The sequence below is a fragment of the Leguminivora glycinivorella genome, chromosome 6 (genome assembly GCF_023078275.1).
Source record: "Leguminivora glycinivorella isolate SPB_JAAS2020 chromosome 6, LegGlyc_1.1, whole genome shotgun sequence".
Classification (NCBI taxonomy): domain Eukaryota; kingdom Metazoa; phylum Arthropoda; class Insecta; order Lepidoptera; family Tortricidae; genus Leguminivora; species Leguminivora glycinivorella.
Window position 1 is genome coordinate 15,938,270 of NC_062976.1, and position 21,080 is coordinate 15,959,349.

The window sequence follows — 21,080 nt, forward strand, 5'->3', positions numbered from 1 at the left end:
AAACGATGTACTAAGTAGCTCAAATTGCAGCGCCGTCTCTAGATGAATTGGGCGATGGAATTGGGTTACTAATTTATGCAAACTACTTAAGTCGCAATAGACGTCATTTCATTTGGTATTTTAGAGGTAACTAGTAAAGATAATTTAGTTTTACAATTTTGCGAAAAAAGATTCTAATTTGGCCAGATTTTTTAACCGACTTCCAAAATTCAAAAGGTTATAAATGTATAGTTTTTTTTTAATATCACTTCTGGTCCAATTTCAAACCCCACAAATATTAACGGCAAACTGATAATGACATTAAGTTTTTTTGAAATAAATTTGTGACATATGTGGGTAGTTTAGTAATTATAGGCACCGACTGATTGTGGGTAGGTTTATATTTTCGCTCTCTGCTAATAAATCTTGTATGGAACGGACGTGTTTTCTTTGGTGCCTCTTCATCAGCGCTGATCTTCGGCTGGGAGCATACCTTACAAAATTAAATGCCAAAAAAAGTTTATCAGTAAAAATTACTTATTTGAAAATAAAGTCATAACCGTTTTCATGCTTATACATTGAAATAGATATCACGCACGAAAGTAAGAACGACAAGGCCCCCTGGTGGCTGAGCCGGGAATCGAACCCGCCATGTCTCTCGCGATACCGTAATCCTCTAAGTGCCACTTGCACCAACGAAGATGGAGGATTAACCTGAGGGTTAACCCACTATTTTACATGGAATTTGACAGTTGACAGCCCACTAACCCTGAGTTAAGTGGTTGGTGCAAATGGATCTTATAAGATTCATATACGAGGTGGTCAAAATGTGCCTATCAGAGATAATATACACTAGAGAAATTTCGTTGGGTACCACACGGCGGGCGGGTGGCCTAGTGGTAATGACGTTAGCTGCGTAAGCTGAAGACCCGGGTTCGATTCCCGGCTCGGCCATCAGTAGGCCTTGTCGTTTTTTCTTTCGTGTATGATATCTTTTTCAATTTATGTATGTATGTATGTGAACACTTTATTGTACATAAGACAAGTTAGGACATATAAATACAATATAGTTATGGTGTACAAAGGCGAACTTATCCTTATAAGGTGTCTCTTTCAACCTTTGAGCGAATTGAGAATTTATTATTTATATAAACTTGAAAAAGAACAAATCAAAAATTATTCAATAAAATAATTTTAAATTTAAAAGTGGAAAATGTCTGCCTTGGGTGAGACTTGAACTCACGGCCTCTGGATACAAGTTCAAGTTGGAGTTCAAGTCTCACCCAAGGCAGACATTTTCCACTTTTAAATTTATTCTAAGCCTAGTGGCATCGATTGCAGACGTTTCTGCTAATCAGAAGTTAAAAAATAATTTTATTTCTTCCATAGTTGTATAGTTTCATACTTATGATTTTTATTTTAAAGTAATCCATTTATATTATAGCAATCATGGGTGAAACGTGGAGGTTGACAGAAGTGTAATTAACATTTCTAAATGTTGATTTCTTGTATCTAGTCTAACTACGAAGCAATACATTGACTTATAAATTGCATCCATATACAGAGAGGTCATTCATTATATATCTTTTATACAATTTGACAACCATTGACCACACATCCCAATTCACCCCTCTTCCGACCCTAATCACCCCCTTAGTACACCTATTCACGCCCTTTGCGACCCGATTCCCCCCATTCCTGATCCTATTCACCCCTCAGGCCGCAGATATTTATCCATCAAATTGAAATTGAAATTGAAATCGTCTGTCAATGAAAAGAAAATTGTAGTAAGTATGTATGGAACATAAACTTTAGAAGTGTAGGTATACACTACATTCAAAAGGATAACGAACAAATTCTGAGCAAAATTTTACACAAAAATAAAGTTAAAATGAGTAAATAATACAATAAATTTAAATGCCAACTTTGACAGACATTTTCATGCCCATAACTAAATATATTATTTTCCCTGGAACTACGGAACCCTACACTGACCGTGACCCGACGCGCTCTTGGCCGGTTTTTCTTCTCAATGAAATGCAGAGATAATAAAAAATTACACCTCCCAATTTATAATAATCTTTTTTTTGCAAAAAATTCATTTTTGGCACAATCTTTACCTTAGCCGACTGTACCTTTCTTTCAACAATCATCTTTTGCTCTCCGAGATGTTTCTAAAAACCCCTTACTCAATGGGGATACGACGTTTCATAACAGAGTTCCTCTGACCACCTTTCTGATCCATCATCAGATCACCTCCATGATACCATAATATTGCATTGTCACGTGATTTACATATGTGTGCAAAATTTCAGCTCAATCGGAAACCGGAAAGTGGGTCAAATTTAGCTTCTACGTTTTGACGCAAACTAACAAGGCAAGTTGAATAAAAGCTTGTAAAAAGGCTTCTGATATCAGATTTGTAATAAGTTTAGTTGTCATAGTTTAAGAACAGATGAGACAGACATATGCAATGACAATATAATCGTGTTTCGTGAGATGTCAAATCACCTCATACAATTTACCGCTCTAAGGCAACTAAGGTAGGGTTTGTTATTGCACTTTAATTACATATTAATGATTTCTAGCCCGTAAGATATATATTTGCTTTAACATTGGATAGATATTTATGCGAGTGAGAGTGTAATTTAGATTTTTATAAGGAAACAAATATTTTTAAGCGACCCGATCAGATATTTATACGAATAAGGACCCTCCCACATCTACCGTCTCGCGATCGTAGCGTCGGGCCAACTGTATGGCTAAGCCGCGCCGACGCGACGCGGCGTCTTTTTCCATACAGTTGGCCCGACGCTACGCTCGCGAGACGCTAGAAAGAGAGACTATGTTTTTGCCGGTCACGAAGCATCACAATTTTTTGCCGGGAATATGTCGTCATATACTTATGGCCTTTATAGAGAATCGGATATATTGTCACGGCCGTTCATAGTCATATACGTATGCTGGTGACTGTTCCATGAACATCTGGTCTAGTTGAATGGAGAAGTGCCATTCAAGACGAGCGTTACTTTCTAAACAACGATGAACTTACGGTTACTTACGTGTTCGTGGTATGCACAGGGTAATCTTTAATGAAATTAAAACATTTTTTTATATAAAAATTTGAACCAGAAGCACACCATACGGAATATTGTATTTAATAAATAGGTACTTATATACCCGCCCGCATTTCCCTTTCTTCTATTCTAAGTAAGAATCGATTAATAAGTATCTAAATATGTAAAAATAAATTAAATTATAATTGTTTACATACAACCTGGTTGACAGAATTTGACGTAGGTGCTGTCATATATATTTTTAAAATGACGTACTGTTAATACCAGCGTAATGAAAATTTATTCCAATGAGTAAAAGAAAACATGAAACTCTTTTCAATTTAACCGAACTAGAATGAAATCATTTATACTCATTCGGTTGTGTTCGTTATTTTCTTTAATAATGTGATATATTTTTATTTATTTTTGATTCACAAGCCATGCACCTTTACACTTTAAATGAGATTGGATCTCCACCTGACATTATCGACTTACCCTATTTATTTTGAGCACAGTTTTACACTGGTATGGTTTTTCGTGTACGTACACGATTTTCTGTCAAAATATTTGTCAAATTTAATTGTCAACGCGGAGCGACCGGCGACACGTCTGCCTCCGATGAGCCGCTCACGGCATCTAATCGAAAGGAAAATTCTGACAGCAATGGCGAATGTATGGAAATTTTACGATAGTTTAAATTTAAGGTAAAATTTCTTTGTTGCCTTTGAGAGGAAAAATATAAAAAACCTCAAAACTTGTAGTCCATTTATCTGGCTTTCAGAATCACATAATGTTATAACTAGAGTATTGAATTTTTTTAACAAAGTTTACTAAACGGCGACATACGTTTTTCTCATTTTAGGTCAACTTTGTGTGGGTTTAGTTATTACACCGTTAATAATTGGAGATTGTGAATAGTCAAAAGTTGTAGACACACTCTTTAAGATAATAACTACATTTATTTTATTTCATTTAATTTAGAAATGTGAGCAGCATTTGTTAAACGCCGAATGCACTTTTCGAGGATTTCGTACGACCCCCTCTTAAGTGGAGATAGTTGTAGGGATGGAGAGTGACATAGGCTACTTTTTATCTCTTTCTAACGCGAGCGAAGCCGCTGGAAAAAGCTAGTATTTGCATAATTACGAGTTGTCAAAATCAATACGTAACTGTACCCATGTATATATGTATATGGATATTTGACAGGATTGGATGTCATCGTTCGTCTGCTTGTCAACTAGTGCACGTATGTACGAACGCGCGCCAATTAGGGCGCTGGCTATGATGCATGTTGATTTTCAAATAACGACGCAAATCGAAAAGTATCTAGTCGAAGGGTTGGTAAAAAAGTTAGAAATACTGGAACTCTTTGCTGTTCAAATTCATACAAATTAAAGTAAAGACAGGGCGGGATACGTTTTGTAATGACGAAATTAAGGCACGTCTAAGACTAGACTTATATTGACCGGGATATACACCGCAGTCGCATGCATCATGATCACGGTAAAACATTTCCCGATTTTCCGTGATCATGATGCATGCAACTGCGTCGAAATATCGGGACCTCGACAAAAATCGAAAAGGTAATCACGGTCTATATCCCGGTCAATATAAGTCTAATGAAAATAACCGTGAATCATTCAAAACGTCTAAGATTAGTGAGGAATGTTGTTTGTATGGCGGCAAGAGCCTTGAAAATCCTTCTGGTTTCCGATGATCCTTCGATCATCTTGTAAGACGCCATGGTTACGGTCACAGTCACGCCCTTTATTCACGGCTATATGGAGCGGTGTCTGCCGCCGACTATTACTCACATTTAAATCTGCTCCAGCGGTTGCGAAGGCTACGCGGCAACCCACACTCAGGCGACGCGACATAGACGCGGAACAGACGCCAGCGCCCCGCCGCCCGAGTGTAATTTAAAAAACGTCTCCTCAGTATAATTTCTATAGGAAGGACGTAAGACACGCCTCAAGCGACGCGCCCTAAGCGACGTGTCGCTTGAGACGTCCGTTCGGTCTTAGGTTCGCCTTTCCGATGTCGTCACAGTACAAGTAAGCTATAACTGCCAACAGCGCCAACTCGCTAGAGCGAGGTTTACGTCCAAATGACTAAATGCCACGTAGATATCTATTTACAAGCTTATACAGTGAAACTGATATTTTAAACATCTTAACCTAAAACTACTTAACCTGCAAAACTCGGATGCACGGCGAGTTGTAACAACGTCCTTTCGACGCCCAGGTGTCCCTTATTCACTGCTATACGCAGAGAGGGATCTGCCGCCGCCTGTTTTCCGCTCAGCAACGGTCAAGGCTCAAAGAGCTTAAGCCATTGCAGTAAGAGTATTCTATAATTCAAACCCCGCAAGAGTGAGGTTTACTTCTAGGTAGCCAAATTCCACGTAGAGATTTTCAAGCGTAGACAGTACAAGTGATTTTTCAGACATCTAAGCATAAGACTAACCTGCAAACTCGGATGCACGGCGAGTTGTAACAGCGTCCGGACGACGCCCAGATGCCCCTTATTCACAGCTATATGCAGCGGGGTCTGCCTCCGCCTGTTCCTCGCGTTTAAATCCGCTCCCGCTGCAGCCAAAGCCCGTAGGGCTGAAGGTTCGTCTCCGAAGGCAGCGTGGTGGGCAGCGCGGTCGCCGTCCCGGTCTTCCGCGTCCGCGTCCGCTCCCGCTTCTACTAAAGCGCGGATCACTTCTAGGTGGCCGTTTTGAGCTGCCGCCTGGTACAAACAACGTTAATGTTATTGGTATTTCAAATATATACCCTATATTTATTACGAGGAAAAGGCAACAAATTTATATAACAGACTATATAAGATGGTAGAAAGTGACGTTAATTCTTTATTTCATTGTAGTCATGTGCATGATAGGTGTTACAAGTACAGTAGGTGTTACACACCGTGTTTCACTTAACACTAAAAACCTGAAAACAGTTAGTTCAGAATCGAGAGTAGAATCGATTGAGCTATATCTTGATGGGGGTAATATTTTTATTTAAATTTGTATTATTAGTTATTTTTTAAGTGCCTATTCTATTGTACTCGTAAGACAACATTGTGTATATCGAATTGCTAGAGGTTGTTTACCTTTTTCAGTATTTAGGGCTGGTTATTAATACTGGCTGGTTACTTGGACGATTATTTTTTAAATTTGCCGCGACGAGTTTGACGTTGTTTGTCAGTTTAATCTTAATGTTTATCATAAGTCATAACAAATTGAACTCGTGCCTAATTAAAACCTTGTCATTTTGAATATTGGGTTTAAATTTGCTTACTGCGATTACAACCGCTGAGCTTGAGTAAGCAATTTCTTGCTTTGTTTTAGTGTTTAGTACATTAAAAACCCATCTACAATGCAAACACGCAGAGCAGCTGCAGCAGCCGCAGCAGCGGCTCTCCAGCAGGAGCCTGAAAAGTGTGATAAGCTCCAACTTACCTTGCTGGAATTAAAACAATCCAAGGAATTTAGTGCTCAATTGCTCAGTGAAAGAGAAGACAGTGAGAAAGAGCTATTATTAGTAATTGATAGGAACGATAAGTTGAAAAAGGAACTGTGTACATTAGAGAGTGATTACAATAATGTAAATTCAGAGCGGGCCCGGCTTCAGGAGACGGTTGACAGGTTTATGGAGTGCAATGCTGCATATGAACAGGCCCTGAAAGACATCGACTCTTTGGAGAGAGCACTGCACGACGCCCACGAACAAATCTACGAGCTACGGGAGGCCCAAAACCAAGCAGCTGCGGCACACACTCAGACCTTGTTCGAGGAACTGGTCCGGCCTGACTCCCAGTTGGTTACCGCAGCAATTGAAATCCCTTTGGTCACTACAGATTTAGCCAATGATACCACCACACCAAGGTTAGTAAATTGCAGCGGAAACAAACTAAAGAAATATATTAAATTGAATAAAGTCATTAGAAAAAAAGAAAAACTGTCAAAAATAAATAAATTGTTTTTTAAAAAATTAAAATATTGTAAAGTTAATATAGGCTTAGTGGATAAGTTGGATTTGTATTCTGCTCAGTTAGAAAATAGTAAATTACAGTATGAAACTGACACACAGGCGTTAAAATCAAAAATTCAGACTTTGGAGGATTCAATAAAATCTTTGGAAGGCATAAATGAAAGTTCAAAAAAAGTTATTGATGAATATTCTTTGGCTATGGATGACTTAATATCCCAGATAAAGCATAATTCAGACCGCTTTGAGTCGTTGACCAATGCCCAGTCATGTGCATGTAAGCAGGTGACCGGGGATTTGTCAACCAGCACACTCTACCCAAGCCTGTATGACAGTTTACAACAACAGCATATAAGTGGTAGTAGCTCTTTCGACACTTCTCTAAAATGTATACCTAAGCCTAATGTTATTATGTACTGTGATGAAATTGGAAGCGATATGAGCTCATTTCTAAACTTTTACTTAAAGGGACTTAGTACAATCAACCATTGTTTGCCTCATAGTAGTTTTGAAAATATTTTAAAACAAATTTTAAATGACAGTGATATTCATTCTCAGACGACACTGCTTATCTTTATGGGAAATAGGGGCAATGTGAACAAAAATAATTTGGTCAAATACTTTGAACAGTTAAACTCAATGGCAGTGCATAAAATTATTTTTTTCACATTCCCCTACTGTTCCCAAATGTCAGAGGCAGAAAATAACACTAGACATAAGTTAAATATAGCTTTATATAATCTTTGTACATATAGTAGTAAGGTTAGCATAATTGACACTAACAAATTTGTTAGTAAATACCATATGCCTATGGTATTTTTGACTAAAGGTAATTGTTACCTTTCAAATTATTACAAAAGACAAATAGCATTATCGCTATCCTATTTACTTGACATTTCTGCCAAAAATTTGGCAGACAATTCTGCTCCTATTGAGCAGCAAAGTATGAACTTGGAATTGGTTCCAGTCATAACCAATGATTTAAACTAGCTTTTAAGACAAAAGATTCTGTCTCTGGCAATCTAGACTTAAGTAAATATAAGGAAAAAAACTGTAAGCAAGGGAAGTATATCCACCTGGTGCATCAAAATATTCAATGTATTAGAGGTAAAGATTTACAAATTGAACTTTTTATGAAGGATTTTTATATAGATATTTTATGTATTACTGAACACTGGTTAAAAAATAATGAATTAATGCCTCAATTTATTAATCACCAGGTAGGAAGTTCGTTCACCAGGCATAGTTCCATACATGGTGGGTCGTTAATTATAATAAATAATCAGTTAAAATTTAACCTTTCGTATGCGTCTGTCAAAAAATTGTCATTAATATATTAGTCATAATAACTACATGTTAAAGTTGAAACAATATGGAGCAGATCTGCTCCTAAGCATACGAGAGGTTAAGGAACGCAAGGATATTGTGTCCATGTCTGTTGAACGGACTATAGAACTAAGTGCAGTAGAATTGGAGCAATTTATTGTTGTGTGCGTGTATAGGCCGCCATTAAGTAATTTTGAATTATTTGAAAGCATAATGGAATCTGTGCTACTGAAAATATCGCCTTCCAGCAAGAAATTACTTATTTGCGGCGACTTTAATGTAAATATTTTAGAAAATTCGACATTAAGTTGTAGGCTGTTGAATTTTTCAAATCATGTAATCTGAACCACATTTTTATGGAGCCTACTAGAGTGACTGCTACTAGTGCAACCTGTATAGATAATATTTTCACAGATATTTTTCCTATTACAAAAAATGTAATCAGCAATTTAGAGTCCGACCATTTAGGTCAATTAATGGTATTTGAAGCTGCTAGGAAAAATACCTTGAAAAAACAGATAACTTTTGTACCAGTAACCTCGGACCGCGTGGAAAGAATGAAACAGAGTTTAGTTCAGGCGCTACCCGTTCTGTCTCCAAACATGAGTCCTAATGATATGTATAATTCATTCTTTCACACATATATGGAAAATTATAATACGATATTTACAACAAAAACGGTCACGGTTAGTGATGCATCAGTTTTTAGTGAGTGGGCAACTGCAGAGTTACATCAACGAAGACGTGCATTGTATGCCTTGTATGAGGAACGGCGGTTTAATACGAGTGATGAATTTAAAGAACATGTCAAACAATTTTCGAAACAGTTTAAATTAGATTGTCATACCGCTAAACGTAATTATTTAAGCAAGAAAATTAAAAGTAGTTCCGATATAATTAAAGCAACGTGGAAAGTAATTAACGTGGAGACTGGTCGATCAAAGCAAAGAACAAATGAACTGAAATTAAAAATTGATGGCAAAATTGTAGATTCCAATTTAGAAGTAGCAACAGAATTTGAAAAGTTCTTCACTGATATACCAGTTTCCACAACTAGGCACTTAAATTCATCACCTGCATCTGCCGTTACATTGTTAGAAGATAATGTCACAGAATGTAGTAGAGACCTTGTATTTGAACATGTTAGTACCTCAGATATAATTAAGGCATTTCAATCAATTAATGTTAAAAAAACTTGTGACCTTTGGGGAGTCTCTGTCCATGGTGTTAAATCTTTAATAGAAATTGTAGCGCCTGACTTGGTAGTTATCTTTAATAACAGTGTTGATTGTGGTGAGTTTCCTGATCTTATGAAACACAGTAAAGTCATTCCATTATTTAAATCTGGTAGCACATCCGACCCCACTAATTTTAGACCGATATCAGTGTTACCGACATTCAGCAAAATTTTTGAAAAGTTAGTGTTATTTCAGCTATTGCAACATTTTAACATCAATAATCTAATGCACAATAAACAATTTGGTTTTACACGGGGTCGCTCAACAACCGACGCTGGTGTTGAGCTAATCAAACAGATTTTCGATGCCTGGGAGGAGTCACAGGATGCCTTGGGTATCTTCTGTGATTTATCTAAGGCTTTCGATTGCGTCTGTCATGAAACACTGATCAGGAAATTGCACTACTATGGAGTGAGAGGATCGGCACTGAATTTAGTCAAATCTTACTTACACGATAGAATACAAAGGGTCGACGTGAATGGACAGCGCTCACCGGGGTCACTAGTCTCTATGGGTGTACCGCAGGGATCAATATTGGGGCCTTTCCTGTTCCTTATCTACATTAATGACCTGCCATATCTTGTAAAGACCCACCATGATATAGTATTGTTTGCAGATGATACTTCCCTTATTTTCAAAGTCAAACGTCAGCAACAAACTTGTGAAAATGTAAACAATGCTATTTCCGAAGTAGTTAATTGGTTTAGTGTTAATAACTTATTGTTAAATGAGAAAAAGACTAAATGTATTAAGTTTGTAACGAGTAATGCTAAAAATGAACAAGCAAGTGTCGTTGTGAAGGATGAGGAATTGGAACTGGTAGATAGTACAGTTTTTCTTGGCATAACTTTAGATTCTAAACTTCAGTGGGGTCCCCATATTGCTACCCTCTCGAATAGACTGAGCTCTGCAGCATTTGCAGTGAGCAAGATCCGTCAGTTAACAGACGTGGAAACAGCTCGATTAGTTTATTTTAGTTACTTTCACAGCATTATGTCATATGGTATTTTACTATGGGGCAGTGCTTCAGAGATAAATACCATATTTGTTCTGCAGAAGAGGGCTATTCGAGCAATATACAAAATGAACCATAGAGACTCACTTAGAGATAAGTTTAAGGACATTAATATAATGACAGTGCATTGTCAATATATTTATGAGAATATTATGTATGTACATAAAAACATTTGTAAATTTAAGAAAAACTGTGATGTACATAATATAAACACTAGAAATAAGCATAAGCTTGCAGTGCCCTTCACTCGGCTCCATAAAATTAAAAAATTCCTAAAAATAACAAAATGGAAGAATATAAAGATTTACGGCCAGTTAGCATTCTCCCAATTCTTTCGAAGATAATGGAAAGGATAGTATGCGAGCAGTTGGGCAGATACCTTGAGGAAAAGGAGTTATTACCTAAACAGCAGTCCGGGTTCCGCAGTATGCATGGTACAGCGACAGCTCTAGCGAAGGTCACGGACGATGTAATAACAGCAGCGGACGAGGGAAAGGGCTCAATTATCGTGCTATTAGACTTTTCTCGTGCTTTCGATTGCATCAATCCATCACTGCTGCTCTCAAAAATGGCGTACTATGGAATATCCCAACCGTCGCGTAAATGGTTTCAGTCTTTTCTGACGGGCAGACAGCAGTATGTGGAGCTACAAGTAGACCAGGGTGATATAGTTGCATCACAGATACGGCAGGTTAACAGGGGAACGCCGCAGGGATCTGTGTTAAGTCCGCTGTTATTTATAATGTACACGGCTGATCTCGTGCCTAAACTCAAGCACTGCAATGTGCACCTGTATGCAGACGACACGCAACTTTATTATTCCTTCAAACCACAAGAGATGAATATAGCCCTACATAAAATAAACGACGACCTGAATACAATAGCGGACTGGTCTGTAAAAAACAATCTGGTTCTAAATCCATCTAAGTCACAGTTTGTTGTAATGGGTAGTAAATGGCAAAGGCAAAAAATTATAAAGCAAAACCCCAAAGTTGTCATAGGTTCAGAGTCTGTGCCACAGGTGCCATTTGCTAAGAATCTGGGGCTTATTATGGATGGAGAATTAAGATTCGAACATCATGTTGATATCAAGATACGGAATGCATTCTTTCGTCTAAAAACTTTATACAGCTGTAGGAAATACCTGTCCGAAAAAGTAAGAGAAATCCTTGTGGAATCTCTAGTACTATCCCCATTTAACTATACAGACACTGTCTATGGTCCTAGGTTATTAGCAAAAACAAAAAGTCCATACAACGAGTTCAGAACGCTTGTACACGTTTTTGTTACGATATCCCTAAGAGAGCACATATTACACCATATTTAAATGTCAAAAACATCCTAAAAATGGAAAATAGACGACACCTCCATTTATCGTGTACATTACATAAAATCTTAGAGTTGGGGAAACCGCTTTATCTTTATGAGCAACTGAAGTGGGCAAACGATGCAAATAAGCCAGTAAGAAGTCACAGACAGTACGCTTTGCTTATCCCTAAGCACAAAACAAAGTTCTTTAGGGGAGGTTTCAAATATGCAGCAACGAAATATGGAATGATCTACCACCACCACTAAGAAATCCTATGCCGTTGCTGCAATTTAAGAAGTTGGTTAGAGCACATTTACTTAAATTACAGAAAGGAAATCTCCCTTAAAGAACTAAGTAACTAAGTAAGTAATACATACCTATACATTTATATATACCTATACGCAATTTATATATGTAGCAACTTTACATGCACTTTGCACTTTACACACACATACATAATATATCTATATTTATACACACACACACACACACACAACACACACACACGCGCGCGCGCGCACACACACACACACACACACACACACACACACACACACACACACACACACACGCACGCACGCACGCACGCACGCACGCACGCACGCACGCACACACGCATGCACGCACGTACGCACACACACGCACAATAGATGGGGAAGATACGGGGTTCTGTCCTATGCATCCCGAAACTGAACGACCGACCCGTAGGAAAAGGGGCCCATCTGAAAACCAGCGCTGGATATATGTACCTATATATCTGGCAACAAGCTGAGACGGGTACCCATTGCCTAAGCCTACCAAATGTTTATCTGTAAATATAGTTTAAGATGTAGTTAATGTTAATTTTAGGTTTTTTTTTTTTTATTTTATTATTCTTATTTCTACTGCTACATTGTTTAAGTTTTTTTTTATCCATTTTGTTTCTAATTTTTTCTTATGCATTTGTGTTGGTAGTTATGGCAATAAAAATATTTTTATTTATTTATTTTATTATTTTAAAAAATCATTCATGGGTAATTGTGTAAGATTTTATAACAAACTTCCTAATGCCATCACTGAACTGTCTTTTAATCGATTTAAACATTATGTAAAGCGTATACTGATCTCTAAAGCCTACTATAGCACACAAGACTACATGAATGATGAAACACTGTGGGATACAAGTATTGCTGAAAACCATTAATTATATAGCTTATTAATGATGATATTGATAATTCAATGTATTTTTACACAATTTTTTTGACATTTAGAATTTATTCTAGAAGTTTTTATACTAGTATTTTTTTATACAATTTAGATTGATATCATTTTATTAAATCAATGTAGTTTTAAAACAATATTGTTTATTGCACCAATAAATTGCTCTGATATTTAGAATAAGATGAATATTGTACACTGTTGACAATTTAAAAGTGCTTATTGTAAGCCTATTTGAATAAAGAATATTTTGATTGATTGATTGATTACCTGACCAATTTGAAGTTTACTGTGACAAAGCTGTTTTACAATGACATCTTAGCTGTCTATTGGTAAACCTTATGTCGTTGCAGTAACGTACACAAATAAACAGTTTTATGGTTTATGGTGGAAGTTAGCAATTATTTTATTGAGTGTAGAGCTAAAAGTCAAGTAGAGCTGTACAGAAAATTAAAAATTCAATTTAAAAAAAGTAACCATCAGATTAAAAGATGAATACTCTAGATGAGTTTAAAAAAATAAAAATCAGTTGGGGTGTCTGTTTTGAGTGTTACCGGAAACACGGTGTATAGGTAGGTACATGACGCCCTGTAAGGGCACACAATATTCTTACAGCTATACTTAACTTATGACGTATACAATGTATTATCTAATTAATAGTTCTATTGCAATTTTATTAAATAATTGAAATGAGTAACAGTTTTATTTATTTCTTATTTAGTTTTAGTCAATAGTTCAGAAAAAGAAAAAATAATAAGGAGAATAATGGCCAGAATATAGAACGAAAATGACAAGGGTATAATATTTCGTGGATCACAGAACTTGATTTAGATTTAGAAGAAAGAAGTTCATCTATTTGTATAGGGGGCAAGCGTGTCAAATTTTAAACTGAAGTTGTTACAATTAAATATCACGTAACGAGGCATTTTTTTATGTTTTTGTTAACTTCAACTTACAAAAATTGACGCCTAGCGCCCGAAAGCTGCAAGCTGCGAGTAAAGACGGACAACTCAGTGGATGTTACTGAGTTCAGTTGACACTCTAAGTAGATACGTTTGCTTGATATATGGTATATATGACATCTGTGTCATGGACGAAATACTGTCGTGCCAATCCGGTCTAACAAGTTACACAGAAAAACATGTACCGTCATATGCGTAAAAATGTTTTTGTTGACGCAATTTAGAGTTGAAAGAACTTGGTTAGGGTAAAGGTCTTCACCTATAATCATATTGTAAGTGTACACAAAAGCCTGAGGTTCAGCCAAACACAATTTTAAAACGACGTGTTTTATGAAGCGCTCACAACTTTGTACCGCGGAGATAATTTAACAGCCGAATTTGCAGTACAAGCCCCAAGTGTTGCTACGAAGTAGCCAGCGGAAAAATAAAGAACTTGCAAAATTACCGCTTTAAAGCTTAGCATCTCGTAAACGCTACATAGTAGCGGGAGTTTAGGACATTGTCACCAGCGTTTTATATCAACGACACGAGCGAACTTGTTGAGTGACATACAATAAAATCCGGATTACCCTTGTAAACCAAGGAATAGCAATATAGACTAGACTGTAGCAAATAATGAATGCATACATAGATAAAAATAATATGGGTTTCCAATTCTGAAGGACAGATCGAACTGAATTTCATACCTATCTATCTACATTTATGGTCTCTCAGCGATGTAAGTATCTAATGCATATTTTAAGTAAATGCACCATTGAAAAGCACAAGTTATCCGGTAGCTTAATTGGCGTATCAGGGTGCGATAGCATGTTAAACCTTGCATATTGATGGTCTCTTTCACTAGGCAGTGTAAAGAACAACCGCATATTATGTTTAAAATGGTCTGCGGTCGAATGTAGCCGTTAAAGAACATTAGCGCGCCTCAAGGCCACATATACAGTATAGGAACTACAGGAGCGTTAGGTCCTATCCACACAGAGATTTTTTAACGTTCCGTCGACAACTCATATAGGATTCGGCCGCAAGTCAGACACAGTTATATCAATGAACCGAGCGTCGCGACGCCGTAAATAACCACCATTACTAGCTCCTTGTCCATGTCACGTATCTCCACAGTATCTTTCAAATGACTGCAGCAGCAGCGGCTGATCCATACAAGCCGATTGTCACAGTACCTGTACCTGCAGCGCGGTGTGTCCGCCGAACACGCCGTTGACGTCGGCGGGTGCGTCCGCGCGCGCCAGTATGTCCGCGCAGCGCGCCGCATTGCCGTTAGTGGCCGCCGTCACTAGCTCCTCGTCCGTGTCCGTGTTTCCACAGTGTCCGTGCCGTGTCACCGTACCTGCAGCGCGGTGTGTCCGCCGTTGACGTCGGCAGGTGCGTCCGCGCGCGCCAGTATGTCCGCGCCGCGCGCCGCGTCGCCGTTAGTGGCTGACTTCACTAGCTCCTCGTCCGTGTCCGTGTTTCCACAGTGTCCGTGCCGTGTCACAGTACCTGCAGCGCGGTGTGTCCGCCGAACACGCCGTTGACGTCGGCGGGTGCGTCCGCGCGCGCCAGTATGTCCGCGCAGCGCGCCGCATTGCCGTTAGTGGCCGCCTTCACTAGCTCCTCGTCCGTGTCCGTGTTTCCACAGTGTCCGTGCCGTGTCACCGTACCTGCAGCGCGGTGTGTCCGCCGAACACGCCGTAGACGTCGGCGGGTGCGTCCGCGCGCGCCAGTATGTCCCGCAGCAGCGCGCACGTCGCCGTTAGTGGCCGCCTTCACTAGCTCCTCGTCCGTGTCCGTGTTTCCACAGTGTCCGTGCCGTGTCACAGTACCTGCAGCGCGGTGTGTCCGCCGAACACGCCGTTGACGTCGGCGGGTGCGTCCGCGCGCGCCAGTATGTCCGCGCAGCGCGCCGCGTCGCCGTTAGTGGCTGACTTCACTAGCTCCTCGTCCGTGTCCGTGTTTCCACAGTGTCCGTGCCGTGTCACCGTACCTGCAGCGCGGTGTGTCCGCCGAACACGCCGTTGACGTCGGCGGGTGCGTCCGCGCGCGCCAGTATGTCCGCGCAGCGCGCCGCATTGCCGTTATTTTTATTTTTTTTTTATTATTTATTTAATAAAAGATCTTACATAGGAACTTAAATGTAAATACAATGTCCCCCAAAACTGTTTACACAGTTTGACTGTAGTGGCCGCCTTCACTAGCTCCTCGTCCGTGTCCGTGTTTCCACAGTGTCCGTGCCGTGTCACCGTACCTGCAGCGCGGTGTGTCCGCCGAACACGCCGTTGACGTCGGCGGGTGCGTCCGCGCGCGCCAGTATGTCGCGCAGCGCGCCGCATTGCCGTTAGTGGCCGCCTTCACTAGCTCCTCGTCCGTGTCCGTGTTTCCACAGTGTCCGTGCCGTGTCACCGTACCTGCAGCGCGGTGTGTCCGCCGAACACGCCGTTGACGTCGGCGGGTGCGTCCGCGCGCGCCAGTATTTCCGCGCAGCGCGCCGCATTGCCGTTAGTGGCCGCCTTCACTAGCTCCTCGTCCGTGTCCGTGTTTCCACAGTGTCCGTGCCGTGTCACCGTACCTGCAGCGCGGTGTGTCCGCCGAACACGCCGTTGACGTCGGCGGGTGCGTCCGCGCGCGCCAGTATGTCCGCGCAGCGCGCCGCATTGCCGTTAGTGGCCGCCTTCACTAGCTCCTCGTCCGTGTCCGTGTTTCCACAGTGTCCGTGCCGTGTCACCGTACCTGCAGCGCGGTGTGTCCGCCGAACACGCCGTTGACGTCGGCGGGTGCGTCCGCGCGCGCCAGTATGTCCGCGCAGCGCGCCGCATTGCCGTTAGTGGCCGCCTTCACTAGCTCCTCGTCCGTGTCCGTGTTTCCACAGTGTCCGTGCCGTGTCACCGTACCTGCAGCGCGGTGTGTCCGCCGAACACGCCGTTGACGTCGGCGGGTGCGTCCGCGCGCGCCAGTATGTCCGCGCAGCGCGCCGCATTGCCGTTAGTGGCCGCCTTCACTAGCTCCTCGTCCGTGTCCGTGTTTCCACAGTGTCCGTGCCGTGTCACCGTACCTGCAGCGCGGTGTGTCCGCCGAACACGCCGTTGACGTCGGCGGGTGCGTCCGCGCGCGCCAGTATGTCCGCGCAGCGCGCCGCATTGCCGTTAGTGGCCGCCTTCACTAGCTCCTCGTCCGTGTCCGTGTTTCCACAGTGTCCGTGCCGTGTCACCGTACCTGCAGCGCGGTGTGTCCGCCGAACACGCCGTTGACGTCGGCGGGCGCGTCCGCGCGCGCCAGGATGTCCGCGCAGCGCGCCGCGTCGCCGTTAGTGGCTGCTTTCACTAACTCCTCATTCGTGTCCCCCGTCACGTGGGTCTCGAATAGCTTCTTCAGGAGCGCCGACAGGCGCTCGCCTGCATTAAACAAGGGAATATTATTAGGTACGACAATATGATTAGTCCACATGATTTAAACTATCAAACGTCCGCTTGTAGCATGACGGGAATTCGCACGCCAATCGGCACGTCGGGTCTGAATCTGGTTCCGATAGACATTAGGTACTTCGATAGCTCGCTTTCTTATTATGTGGAGAACGCGATGTGCGTTCAATGCTCGCATCTTTGTTAGGGCCAGTCACGACCACATTTTAAAAGACCGATCTACGTCAATATGCTACTATGAAACTGCCCATACTTATGATAAAACATAGCGAACGATTCAATGGATACATACGGTTTGGTGCAACTTACGTGCAACAATTTAAGCAAACATCCTACAATACAAAACAACAGTTACCTGAAGAGTTTTCCGGAATGGTACCGATCGAGGAGACTTTGGTGACAGCGTTGGGGTTGTAGGTCCACGAAGTATTGCACACTTCCACTTTCAGATCGTTGTCGTGGTAGATCTGCTGGACGCGACCTATTTTTCCAAGAGTCTGAAACAAATATTCATCATCATCAATCGAATACTGAATAAAAGACATTGCGTTCATTTCTAAACTCAAAATTAGACAATGTTTACGATCTTATAAGTTCTAAGGTTCTAACAGTGCCATAATTTGCCAGACTAACTTGCCTAGATGCAGTAGATATTTCGCACAAACTAAACGCCATGAAATTCAATTATTAGCTTTTTTACATCCAAATATTAAAACTAATCATCATTTTCAAGAATATCCCCTCGGGAATAACCACCACTATGTGAAGCACGGGCACCAGTACCAGTTGATATCACGGTCTGACCACCTCGTTAATTTGTCTTCCAATACTAATATAGTACGGCCAAAGAGGATCGAGTATTATAGAGTTACTGTCGAAGTAAAATGTGTAATCACAGAGCATAGACTGCCATCTCTCGACACAAGCTTATAACTTTTGAACCTCAGTTTTGACAATTTGGCCCATATTGTTAGCTTGATATGTGTAAAAAAGTCAAATATTAATATTAGCGCCATCTAGCTGAGCGTTCCCCAAAGGTGTAACACCATCTAGGCTACCGTATCTTTTTCTCTAGTGTTTTTGAGGTACGTATTTTTCTTACGGAGTTACATATGTCTTTGGTACGGCTATAATAGCCGCCGACGCTTACATGTACGGACATTACGGTGGTTGTAGATGTTGTAAGTAGAATGACTTACCGGTGCCATAGCCTCGGCCCATTCTCCATGTCCGCGCTGTAACGCTTTAACCCGCTCCTGGTCGGCGCACACTTGCACGAGATCTCCGACTGCGAAGCCGCTGGAGGCCGCGCCGCTGCCCGATGCTGACGCGCTCATGTTGCCGCTGCATACCTGTGCCGATAAAATTATCATGCATTTATAAATGTTAAAATATCTGTCTAGTAACAATACTTCAAAAACAACGTACGGTCCTAAGATAGTTTAACATAAACAGGCATTCATATGAAGAAACCTTAGTAGAAACAGGGGAATAGAACGTCTACAATGTGCTCGCGTGGCAAACGTGCTTAAGCATCGGCCTAGGCATCAGATGCGTTTTGCTAGGCCGAGCATCCTGCCTCAGCCGAGGCAGGTCTACATAGGTTACTTGCCTCCTAGTCGAATCAGCTTTTTTTAAGAACTGTCAAAACGAATTTGAACGACTTGCTAATATGGAATTTATATAAAATCGAATTGAACGACGTCACGGTCAACTCAGTTACTTATTTCTACCTGACTTATGAAATAGAAATTGGATTTAAAAATAACTCCTGTCCATGTTTTTCTTATAATTATCTGATGCTTTATTTCGTGCATGGTATAAAATATTTTATTTTAACAACAGTCAAGTTCCCTATTGGACGTTTGCCGCGTGAGCACAGTGCCTAGCGACGTGCCTCGCTCTGTGTGGACCTGGCTGATGGCTAAATAGAGGTTTTCGCTGTCCCAGTGGTCCCAAAATACTAAACCATGCCACCCTTCGTACTAAGTATTACCACAGTATAATAAAGAGTACTATGATATCGTACAGTATGGCCACTCCCGCTCCCAGCTGAAAGTGCCGCCCACCCCTCTCGGTTACCTCACAGTTACCGCCTGTCAAAAACGCGAACAGTCTACCTGTCATATTTCACTCATACACGCATAGTACGCGTTCACCTACACGAGCTTAGACTGTGTTAGGAACGCGCCTCTTTCATATTGACGACCGGTCTGGCGCAGACGGTAGTGACCCTGCCTGCTACGCCGCGGTCCCGGGTTCGAATCCCGGTAAGGGCATTTGTTTGTGTGATGAGCACAGATATTTGTTCCTGAGTCATGGATGTTTTCTATGTATTTATAATTTTATATATTATATATATCGTTGTCTGAGTACCCACAACACAAGCCTTCTTGAGCCTACCGTGGGCCTCAGTCAATCTGTGTAAGAATGTCCTATAATATTTATTTATTTTATATATTTGATCGCCAGTGTCCGAGGTGGGGTATTACATTACATACCTTAGTTAAAACAGCAGGGTTGAACGTCCACCGGTTGCCGCTAGGGTACGTAACCACGATATCGTGGTCTTCATCAATACCAACGACGGTACCAGTGGTGCCAAGGCACTCAAACATGCCATCCGTCCAGCCACCGTGACCGATTTGCAGCGATTGCACGATTTCGAGATCCAGGTCGACGTTCACCTGAAATTATAAGTTTAAATACTCATTGTGTTGTGTTCCTGCCGGTGAGTAAGGCTGCCAGAGCTCAACGAGGGTGCGGTGTGCTGGCGATGAAAGAACCTACGGAACTAATTTGTTCCGTCTTTTGTCCTTTAAGTCGTCGGCAACCCGAACCCTCCTTAGAACTTGTACACTCCTTTTTTCTGTGTACTTAACACAGCAAAAGGGAGTGTACAAGTTTCTAATGGGTCGGCAACGCGGTGACGTGAATGATAATATTTGTTTACAGAAAATACCTGTGATAAAAGAAGCTAGTACTTATTTCATCATTCAGTTGAGCTCATTTAAATAGACAGTCATCTTCGGAAATATGTATCTACCTACATTTATGTGAGAATATTCAGTATCTGTTGCAATAAAAAGACAAAGTTGATAAGTTCAACAAAGTATGAAAAGATAACTTTGAGCAAAATTATTGCTTCAAAGCAAATTGCGAATAAATTTACCTGCATTTATGAAATTATGGCTTACAGCTCTTAATTAATAACGGGTTTGTTACAAACATAGATTATATGAAATTTTAAAAGTAGGTCCATACCTGATCACCAACTTGCAACCCGTGAGGGCCTGTGCGTCCGGGGCCTAGCTCTCCCAGTAGCGGAAGATGTTCTTTGTACACATTTTGACCTTTGACGTCATTCATAACCTGGAAACAAAAACACGGAAGATTTAATGTTCAAAATGTATTTTTTAGAATTAGAGATTATAAATAAACATATTAAATATCGTCACTACTTTTAAAAAAAACTTGTATCTTCGTCTGTCAATGAAAATAAAATTGTAGTAAGTATGTATGGAATGCATATAGACTTACTGCGTTTTAACTTTGAGGAACAGCGTGAGATACGAGATTTTTAAAAAGTAGTGACGATATGTCTTTTA

General features: G+C 40.8%; 1 protein-coding gene across 1 annotated transcript in view; it reads right to left on the reverse strand.

Moving 5' to 3' along the window:
- LOC125226808 (E3 ubiquitin-protein ligase MIB1) overlaps positions 1-21,080 on the reverse strand; it is a 273,740-nt gene that overhangs the window by 249,301 nt on the left and 3,359 nt on the right. Inside the window, exons 5-10 of the mRNA XM_048130913.1 lie at positions 20,737-20,844; positions 19,974-20,159; positions 18,672-18,824; positions 17,828-17,969; positions 17,267-17,445; positions 5,502-5,771 (exon numbers count right to left, since the gene is read on the reverse strand). Coding sequence (XP_047986870.1) covers positions 5,502-5,771; positions 17,267-17,445; positions 17,828-17,969; positions 18,672-18,824; positions 19,974-20,159; positions 20,737-20,844 — 1,038 coding nt within the window. The remainder of the gene's footprint in view (positions 1-5,501; positions 5,772-17,266; positions 17,446-17,827; positions 17,970-18,671; positions 18,825-19,973; positions 20,160-20,736; positions 20,845-21,080) is intronic.